Raw genomic sequence first — 11,002 nt, forward strand, 5'->3', positions numbered from 1 at the left:
ATGTTAAAATATATTTTATTTTTTTGTCCAAAGTGTGAAATAGCATGATATTCTGTTATGGGGGATGTTGTTTGATGCACTCGAATCGCGATTTTCACTAAGATATAAGTATTTTTGCGAAGTCTTTGAATATTCAAATTGAAAGTATCGCGCAATCAAATCATTGTCAAATCATGGACTTCTTGGGGATTTAAATAGTAGGGATGAGGGCAGAAAAACTCAAACTAATGCATCCCCAGCTATATTCCTATATTATTGTATATGGTGAGAGTGTTGGAGGACTTTTTTGTTGAGACTTTGGCAGACTTTTATGAATAATTCGTTCTTGCCCATATAACAGAGCCAGGAACAGGCGTTTGGGCTGTTTGTCTGAACTTCATCTTCTTCTTCACGCCAAAATGTCTGGTGAGTACACTTTCTTTGCCTTTTTCTTCTCCTTCTTCGAGTCTTGAGGGACCTGGAACACATAGAAAGGGGAGACTAAATTAGAAACGACTGCATTGGATGAGTAAATTCATGGTTCACACAGCAGGCAAAGGGCTCTGAGCTTCAGACAGACGGGCTGCTGCACAGAAAACAGGCGCCCAACTTCTCTTCCAGACTTTAACTTCAAGTGCAAGAGTAAAATAAAGTGAGTTTTGGGGTTTTTTTGTAGGTTTTAAGAATATTTCCAGTCTATATTTTTGACTGGCAGGCTGTGATCAGCAGCACGAGGGCGTTTCACGAGCCCGTGTTTTTAACCTCGCTTTTGTTTTGTCTGGATTTCAGACTGAAATGTTAATAGAAGCCGTTATATTTGAAATAGAGAGCCTCTCTGAATGTCTGTGCATATTTAGCTGAGGAGAAATGCGCTCAGTCGGTTCATCTGCTGCCTCTGACAGTGTTTAATGAGAGTTGAGGGATCAGAGTTGTTTCCAGCGTTGTGTGAGTCAGAATGGTGTGAGTGGGTTTTCTGAGTGCTCAACAGAACCGCTCGGAGCCGAACCTGAACTCCAGAAGGCTGAGCACTGCTGCTCTCTGTCTCTCTCTGTCTCTGCCTGTACAGGCTCAGCCATGGCGTGGCGTTGTTCTTACTGCAGCCATTTTCTCTCTCTTTTTTCTTCCATCGTGTGAAATTTTAGACACATTTTTCAGTATCAGGAAGACGCCCACTTAATTTCGACCCACTGAATTTCCACCACGCAGCCAATGAAAAAAAAAAACAAAACAAAACATCCACGACTTTAACGCTCTTCCACTGTTCCAGCGGCTTTTACCTTTTTTTCTGAAACATCTGGCTGCTTCCTGCGTTTCGATCAGGACGAACATTTCTACTTTTTATTCGTAAAAAAATTAAGTTATATATTTTTGCGCGTTTACACTGCAGACTTTAATCCAGGCGTTAGGGGACTTTTATACAGCGAGTAGGAGTTCTATGTGTTACTGTATGTTCTACAGTGTGGAGACCGACACTCGCAGCACAAAGACGCGCTTCACGCGACGCTGCACTGATTCGGCTCTGTTCTGTTTTACTCGGTTCAGTTTAACGCTGTTCTTTTTAACGCGCTTTTCTCACTCGGCTCTCTCTTTTTACAGAGTTTAAGATTCTACTTACTCTTTAACTCTGGAGAGATTTCCCCCCGCCGCTGTTCCGTCTCTGCTCTCCGAGTCGCGGTATTTTGCTCTGTTTCCGGGCGGCTGCGCGGCTAAACTCAAACACAGCCTCATAACACACACAGCTCTGAGTCTCCCGCTCCGAGAGGACTTTATCCCGTAAACTGAGCTGTTAAAGTCACATTTCGCTGTGGAACGCGGGGAAAGAGCTTTTCTCGCCGGGGCTGCGTTTCTCCACCGCCTGTAGCGGTAATAACCCGCTCACTACCGGCTCTGCAGGAAACTACCGCAGCCCGAGAGCCCCAGAGATAGAGAAAGGGGGAGAGAGAGAGGGAGACCACGGGAGACCACCGCCAAACAGTGGAGCCCGTCGGTTAAAGCTTTCATTTAACGATTTTAACCATTTCAGTGTTTCACTGCATGTCGAGAAAAAGCCGTGCTAGAACTGTGCACAAGCATGAATAAATAAAAAACCAACAAACAAATAAATAAATACTCTTAAAAATGGTTCTATATAGTTCCGAAAATGGGTCTATGACTTGTAGCATTAACAGAACCCTTTCTGGTGCTATACACATCCATTTTTATAAGGTTCTTTAGAGAACCCTGTACAACAGGGTTCCTATCAGAGAGAAGAATTAAAGCATTCAAATGGTTCTTAGAGTGTTCCTCATGGTTCTGTACTAGTACCATCGATAACCATTCCTCCATTGCCATTGATCATACATCAAATAGCCTATACACAATGTTTCAGGCAATATAATATGTACTATATTTAATACACAGCTACTGTTTGCTGAATTTTGAAATTTAACATAGTGGAAACAATAAGCTGTGCAAACGTTCTGGCTCGTTTTATTTATTTTTCCCCAACTAATATGTTAAATTTAGCAAATAAAGAGAATTTGTGTTCCCTGTGTTCCTTATATAGGATGAAGAGGGTGTTCACCTATTTTCATATTTTCTTATATATAAAACACAATATATATATGTATATATATATATATATATATATATATATATATATATATAATATACACACACACACACACATGGCTTTACTGAAAGGACTTTTTGCCTCTATGCAGACAAGCCTAAAGTGTACCAGGGTGTGCGGGTGAAGACCACCGTGAAGGAGCTGCTGCAGAAGCGCAGAGCCCTTCAGGCAGCAGAATCGAGGGTAAGAAATGTGAAAGGTGTTGAGAAGGCAGTGCTGCTCTCTCACAGCCCTCAGCGCTCAGGCGCTCTGACTCATGAGTAAAAGTAGCTGACACGCCTTCACTCCATTCACTGAGCGCTGCAGCGGCATAGTGTCGTTTATTTACAGTGCCATTATTGTTATGCATGTCAACAAGTTGAATAGGCTAAACGGCATGTCTCTCTGTCTCTCTCTCTCTCTCTCTCTCTCTGCTCGCCCCTCCCCCACGGACCCATCCAGAAGCCGCACGCTCTGCCCTCTCCGGACGCCTGTCCCGCTCCGCTGCCTGGTAGGTTCACATCAGCGCGTTCACTCCAGTCTAAACAGCAGCGTGAACAGCGCTTAACCACACACAGAAGCATTAGAGACTGTAACTCACAGCAAACAGCATGCTTACTGAAGCTGGTGAACAGGTTAAGCAGTACAGAGCTGACCCCCAATGAAAGCAAAATCCGCACACTTACTAACTCCAACATGAGCTCAGTTTCATCGATGGGCTCGCGGAACTATTGAGTAAGACCTCCGGAACAAAACAAAGAACAGACACAGTACAGACTAATCAGGGGCTCCTTACTATGTCCATGGGCTCCTTTTTATAAACTTCTATTCAAATGTGATTTAGCTGTTGGCTGTCGCTGCCGTGACATCATCTCAAGTCTTTCCTATAATTCAAACGCCCTCCAGTGCTGAATTGTCCTCTCTCCATCTCCCCAGCAGCCCACGGAGACGCTTTTCCCGCGAGCTCGGCGCCAGACGCCTATTTCCAGCCTCGGCACTTTGCAAACAACGGGCATGTCTCCATGGAGGACACGTTTGATCAGCACTTCCTGATGAGCGTGATGCCGTCTGAGGGTTTGAACGCCAGCAGCAGCACCATGTGCAGCCCTGCAGCGTGGATGGATGGATACATCCCTGCATGCACGGACTACTACAGCAACACCTTAGTGCGTATGAGCTCCTCAGCTATGCTATAAAACATGATCTGCTCGAGTGGAGACAGGTTTTATGTACAGCACCTGAAATTTAATTAGCTCAGCTTCACATAGTTCAGTGTAGGTCACTTAATGAGCAGCTTCATTAGGATGTGCTAAGATTATACTTAATATAGTGAAAGAATTTACTCACAGTAAAAGAGTGCTTAAGTATATATGTCAATACAAGCATCAGCTGGAATTGGAATAAGCAAGAGTTTCTTAGAGTTAAAGTGCCCTCAACTGCTTGGAGGCTCAGAGGTGCTAATTAAACCCTAGAGAACCTTTTTTTGATGGATAGATCTTGGAGAACCATTCTTGCAAAAGCAAGTTGTGAGTGTGGAGAATCTATTTTTGAAGTTCAAAGAACATCCACATGATGTAAAGGTTCAAGGAGGAGCCCATAAATTGGTATAGAACCTTCACAAAATGTAAAGGTTTCTATACCAATTTAGGGGTTCTTTCTCGGGTTCTTCCTTCCTATGGGTTCTTCACAAAATGTGAAGGTTCTATACCAATTTATGGGTTCTTCCTTCCTATGGGTTCTTCACAAAATGCGAAGGTTCTATACCAATTTATTGGTTCTTCCTAGAACCTTTACATCATATGGATGTTCTTTGAACTTCAAAAAAGGTTGTCATGAATCTGACATAGACTTTCTCTTAGGACTTTTCTCAAGAACACATTTAAGAAAAAACTTAGATATTGGTGGATGAGGCCCATGGTTCTTGAGGAACCAGAAGACGTTCTTCTGTGGTGTCACTCCAAGAACATTTTGTGGCAACTCTTTATTAAGAGTATTGCCTTAAAGTGGTGAGTTGATTGAAACCCAAGTAACAACTCAGCAGCCACTAAAACACAGCTGATGACTTGAATTGGCTTGACACTTTACATTCTATTGCTTCTGCTTTGTGATTTGACATTTTGATCTGGACTGCCTTTATATAAAAAACAATAGGTGAAAAAAGGGAGTGATACCATAGAAGAACCACTTCTGGTTACCTATAGAACTCTATGGATGGTTCTTTAACAAATTAGATGTGTGAGAGTGAAGAGCCTTTACCTTACACGAACCTTACATGAAGTGAAGAACCCCCACTGCATGTAAAGGTTTTAGTTATTTAAATGTTTAAAAGCTTCTTCACACTCACAAATCTCTTTTTCAATCATGTTTCTTTAGAGAGAAATGGTTCGTCTATGGTATTCAACTACATCTATATAAGTATAACTGGGTTGCTTTAAAATGTAGAGTTCATTAAAACTCAAGTAATACATCAACCTCCACTAAAACAGCTCACAGTTATAATGACCAAAAACGTCTGAAGGGTTTTTGCAGTGTCCTCCAAAGTTTAGTTGGATTTTATGCTTCTACTTTGTCATTTGACCTTATAACAAGGTTGTGATGAGCTCATTTCTTAGGGACCTTTTACATGAACCTTTGAGTGAATGGTTCTTTTTTGTGAATGACATTTTATTGGGTTATGCATAAATATGCATATGAACACATACACTTTAGCATTTGACTAATTCTCCACAGTAGATTATGGAGCTTTAGTTGAAAACCGTTCAAGGATCAATGCATCAGAATTGTTTTTATAGCTTTCAGGAAGGGAATAGTTCTTTATTAAAAAAGTTGTGAGTGTGAAAAAAACATTTTTCTCCCTTATTTTTGAAATAAAATAGTTTGATGTGGCATATAAACACTGTTAAAATTTCAAAATGTGCCACTCACCTCCCACTTCTCGCTTCCCCTTCTAAACCATCCATAAATAGAAAGTAAACTGCTGTTTTTTTGACATCATCAAAAACATATACATCTACATACATCTGACTGTTCAATCCACAGCAGTTTAGCTCCACCCATTCCTGTTGAAGTTATAAGGAGTGTTTCACCTTACAGATGGCAGCCAATCAGAAAAAAGGTTGATGCTATATATCAGTCTTAACGGCACAATAACAACAACAGCCTGTTTAATTGTAAGGGATGAAGAGAGATTGAAAAACGCTCATGTAAGAAGAATCACGGCTGTTTTCTGGTACATTTAATTAGATTAGAAAATCAACACAACCTGAAATTTGACAAAGGACTAAAAGTGTACACAATAAAAAAAAGTTTTTTTACTAGAACTTTACTAGAACTCACTTAAACCTCTGTTCTAACGTGACCACCTTCTCTTGCTTTCCAGGCTTCCAGCTCACCAACACACTCCTTCAACCTGCCCAGTCCAGCAGATTACAACAGCTACTCCCCTCCTGAGTCTCACTCCTCCTCTTCCTCGTGCTACAGCTCTCCATCACGGCTGGACCTGAGCTCCAGTTTTGCTCCTGAGAGCTGCCACTACCAGCACTGTGACCTGCAGCGCGGCTTTTGCCACTGGCCCGCGCTGCAGGACGCTGGAACAGCCTCAGAATACTCAGCTTACAGCTCTTCAGACTGTTTTTACCCGACCTTCGGGGACGACTTCTACTTCAGGAGGGAATCATCGAGCGCTGAGCTGTGTTACCTTTAAAAGCACTTTGTCCAATGACTGTATGTAAAGTGTCATGAAATGCTTTTGATTACAACTTTCATCTCATCGTAGTGTTTTTTTTATACAAAACTATAAAACTCACAATTACAGTTTTTTTACAATGGTGAGGTATTTTTTCCATAAATATCAAGACATGTTTTATCAGTTTCAAACAGCTGGAATTTTTTTGTTATTGTCAGTGATGAACAAATTGTTCTTTTTTTCCACAATAAAATGAATATTTTTTCGTAAATCTGTCATGTGGTTCACTCGACTTTCACCCAACCGATTAAAAGGTGTTAATGACCCTTCAGGTTCCAATAGCCTAATGACTCACCTTTTCAATTGAAAATCACTTATTTGTCTTTTGCAAATCTGAAGGGCTACTATGAATAATGGCATGAGACACAACAAAAGCCACTGTAGATGTTACAAGCGAATGAATGACTCACAGCAAAATCCCTGGTGTTGAATGAGTAGATACAGTATTTGTTTTAGTGCAGCTGGACATGAATAAACACAGTAAGACATCATTCATCACTGCAGAGTTTGCTGTGCAGTGCAAATAACCTGCAGGTGAAATATAGCTCGTCTTAGAAGAATCCAGGTGCTGAAGACTTTGGGCTGTGATAGTGGATGAGGGTGGTGTGTTGGGATACTGCAGCTTGAGCTGGCTTTTAGCCCAGTGAAGACATGCTGGGCACAGCCCTTCATCACAAGCACTCAAACGTATTCTGTAGTTTCCACACAGCAAAATCCCCAGTGTTGAATGACCACTTGTAGGGTTCATTTTTATGGTGGACTTGAACAAACACAATAGGTGTTACTTCAACACCAAATAATCATTTAATGCAGTCTTATGCAAAAGTTCTGGCACAAATAAAAACATAAAATGTTGCCTGTGCAAAGTTATGGCACATTTTCTGTTTTATTTTTCCCAATATGCTAAACTCAGCACATAAACAGAAATCGTGCACTAAAATTTGCAGACAATGCCATTTTAAGGTTGTTCCCTGTGGAGGACAAATTGGAAAATGGTCATGTAAAATGAGTGACTGTTTTTTTGGTACATAAAGCCACACAAATGTGTGTACTACTGAGTAGATCTCAGTAGAACAAAAACAAAAAAGAAATGTAGGATATGGGTCTTTAAAATGTCTATAGGATATATACTCTGTAAAGGATGTGTATTTGTTTTACTGAAATAACCAAAACAGCCTGTAATTTGACCAGGGGAGCCCAAACTTTTGCATATGACTGTAAATGCATACAATAAAAACAGTTTTCCTAGACCTTTTAACCAACTTATTTTTACTTAGAAAATCAACAAAACACGATTGGTGGTGTTCAAACCTTTCCATGCGACTGTATATATAAAAGTCACTCTTTTTAAATTTGACTTTCAGTCAAAACAAGCATTAAGTTCATTTCTCAGCATAAAGAAGCTACAACTAAAGATAATAACGATTTTTAAAATAATTAATGCTTTCACACTCATTTTCTCCAAGTCATCTGCAGAGACATGTTTTCACACCTCCAAAGTTCAGTCTTAAAAGTTGGTTGCATTTTCTGCATCTCATGACTCAAATAATCTCATTTCCCATCCATTTTTCTTGAAAACCTCTTTTTTGCCTTATTTTTCTCTAATATTCTTCTTCCTTATGCAAGTGGATTATTTTATATCTAATCTTCTCAGAAATATCCTGAAAAATGAGTAACTTGAACTTAATGGCCTGCATAGCACACACACAGAAAAAGCAGGTTCTTCAAGGCTTCTCTGGTAAAGGCAATTGTTCTTAGAAATATGAGATCTGTATAGAACCAATTCATGCTTAAGTGGTTCTTTATGTGGTGACATGGTTCTCCAGATTGATAGAGAATGTGTTGTAAATGGATCTATCTAGGATCTTTTTTCAAAGTGGTTCTATATAGCATCAAAACGAGTTTTGCCATTGTTAATGATGACTAGCTTGCAACAAGAGTCAACAAGTTCTATATGGAACCGTTTGCAGTCTTAAAAACCATTTCACCATGCAAAGAACCATTTAAGCATGCAAATTGTTGTGCGGAACTCATGACTCAAATAGAACCACTGTCTTTACTAAAGAACCCTTGAAGAACCATTTTTAAGCGTAGAGTATGGTATAGTATGGTATAGTATAGTATAGTATAATATGTGGTTTCAGTCGCAGCCTAAACACTGGGGACTTTTGGTGAATAGAGTTAAGATATCTCAAACACATGCGCGTGCAAAATCCACATGGAAGGACTGTTATTCAAACACACACAGCAGGAAACACTTTGATTTGATTTGATATTGAAGCTGTGACTTCATACAGGTCTTTGTGATTCTGTGTGCTCTAGCACAGACATTTAATGGGTCATTGAACAGTCTACATATTAACTCGTGCGTAAGACAATGTTTTACAGTCAAACAAAGGGGCGTGTCCCGTGTCCCTGGTCTGAGGAGCCACATGTTCCCTCAGCCTGCTGCTGGAATTCCCCTCATCCGTCCTCACCTCAGCTCAACCTACCTTTCAGCAAGAGCCCTCAGATTCCCCTTATACATGTACTGTTTTTTAATGATACCATGATCTGAGTCACAGAGTCACAGCTGTGTCTTACAGTTGAGCACTTGATGATCAGCGTGAGCACCACCAAATAAAGTGTACTGCACTGCAGGGCTGGACTGGAAGCTAAATTCAGCCTTGGGCTTTTGTCTAGACCAGACCAGTACAATCGCTTCGGATGGTCTCCATTCCTTTTATATGATACTTGATTAGAAAGAACAGTGCAGCACATGTGCTGGGCGAATACGTTAAGGCAGTTTCTCTTTCGCTCTCTCAGCGGCCCGAAAGCATGGCGGCCCACTGGGAACTGTCCCGGCCCTTCTGATGCCCAGTCCATCCCTGCTGATGAGCTTGACGTTGCTGCCTCAGTAATTGGAAATTAGGGTCGAGGAATGAAACATAAAGAACTAGTTTCCTGGGCATGGATCAAGTCTACTTTAGTCTTGGATTAAACATCAGTGCTAATGATAAATCACCATTAGAAATCAACCTTAAGATTAGGCTTAGTCTAGCTCTGGAAAATTAGCCTGGCATTGGGCATATGACAATAGACACAAGAACTCAAAATGTTACTCAAAATATCTAAATGCCAGTCATTTGTGCACTACAGACTATTATTACTGTTATCAGGGTTATGCAAAATATTTAGAATAATTAGTGATGGCTGAATACTGTATTCAGTGATGTATTTCATTACAATGCATAAAGATAAAATATTCAGAATACATTTAGAATACATTTAAAATACCCCTTGATAACACATAGAATCAGTCTACTCAGGCTTCAGCAGAGCTCAGTAACACTGAGATTAATAACTGATCTGATCATCACATTGATTTATCAGTCTACTCAGGCTTTAGCAGAGCTCAGTAACACTGAGATTATTAACTGATCATCACATTGATTTATCAGTCTACTCAGGCTTTAGCAGAGCTCAGTAACACTGAGATTAATAACTGATCATCACATTGATTTATTAATCTACTTAGGCTTTAGCAGGAATTGCAGTGTTTGTAAAGAAGCCATAATTATGGTCCTCTTTAGAGTTTTTCTAAAGTATGTTTACTGATTTTAAATTTTTGTGCTGCTTTTGAAGATTATATGTTTTTCATGGCTAAGTGTTCTAAAAGTATTCTACTAAAATATAAATGTAATTGTGTTCTCAATTCTACCTTTAAAAAATGTAATGTGGACTAAAAACAGATACGTAATTTTTGTATTCTGAATATTTGTATTCTGATACATCCCTACCCTGATGATGATGATGATAGTAATAATCATCATCATCATCATTATTATTATTATTATTATTATTATTATTATTATGCATCAACTGCTTCTTTCTGGCCTGTTCTGCTAATGCACTCTTGAAAAGTCTGCTTGTTTGAAGTTGCCTTCAGTTGTTGTTATCAATATAATTGCAATAATTAACATAATTATAAAAATCATGATGTAACATAATTATGGGCTGTCGTTTTTATAATATGACAAGTATAATATGTGCAGTTACACACTGGAGTCTGTAATTTGGGTGGGTCAGTGTTAGTTATGATTGCCAAGTTTCCACTAGGTATGAAGCAAGAGGGCACTGATTTCTAACTGACGTCATTTATAACAGCTTTAATAGTGATTGCTATGAATGATATTTTGTATATTCATTGTAATTACATTATTTGTTTATTTAAATGAGAACAAAATCCTCACAGTTATTATAACTAAAAGTGTCTTGGATTTGTCAGTCGATTGATTAGCGATAGAGAGGCTGGGGACACAGAAATGAAAATCCTTCATAAGTTCAACAATTCTTCAAGGTTTCTGAGTTTTTTTTGGGTAGGGGTCAATATGTGCATCACCCCTGATATCATTCAAACAGGTCAGAGAAGACCTTCCATCTCTCAGGATTGCAAATAAGGTTCAATTTTCTTTTACTCAGTAAAAACACCTGTGTTTAATTAACTTTTACAAGTTAAATTTTATTCAGTTTAACTTTGTATGGGTTAATTCAGTGAGTTAATTTTTACACTGACTTTACTTTGCACCCTCAGACCTCATAAGGCTGATGATGACTGTCCCTAATCCTCAGAGTTTCCTATTAAAACCTTGCTCAGTTAAAAATAAATGAATAAACAAGTTCAGCGGACATGTTTTACATCTGCCTGA

At 39.3% G+C, this 11,002-nt stretch overlaps 1 protein-coding gene across 1 annotated transcript; it reads left to right on the forward strand.

Annotated features, from left to right (window-relative positions):
• Positions 1-292: 292 nt before the first annotated feature.
• colca2 (colorectal cancer associated 2) lies at positions 293-6,525 on the forward strand. The gene is made up of 5 exons (XM_036559939.1): positions 293-405; positions 2,682-2,773; positions 3,032-3,080; positions 3,506-3,735; positions 5,949-6,525. The coding sequence occupies exons 1-5, from the start codon at positions 399-401 to the stop codon at positions 6,270-6,272; spliced, it is 702 nt and encodes a 233-aa protein (XP_036415832.1). The 5' UTR covers positions 293-398; the 3' UTR covers positions 6,273-6,525.
• The last annotated feature ends 4,477 nt before the right edge of the window (positions 6,526-11,002 follow it).

Source organism: Colossoma macropomum, unplaced genomic scaffold (assembly GCF_904425465.1).
Source record: "Colossoma macropomum unplaced genomic scaffold, Colossoma_macropomum, whole genome shotgun sequence".
Taxonomy (NCBI): Eukaryota; Metazoa; Chordata; class Actinopteri; order Characiformes; family Serrasalmidae; genus Colossoma; species Colossoma macropomum.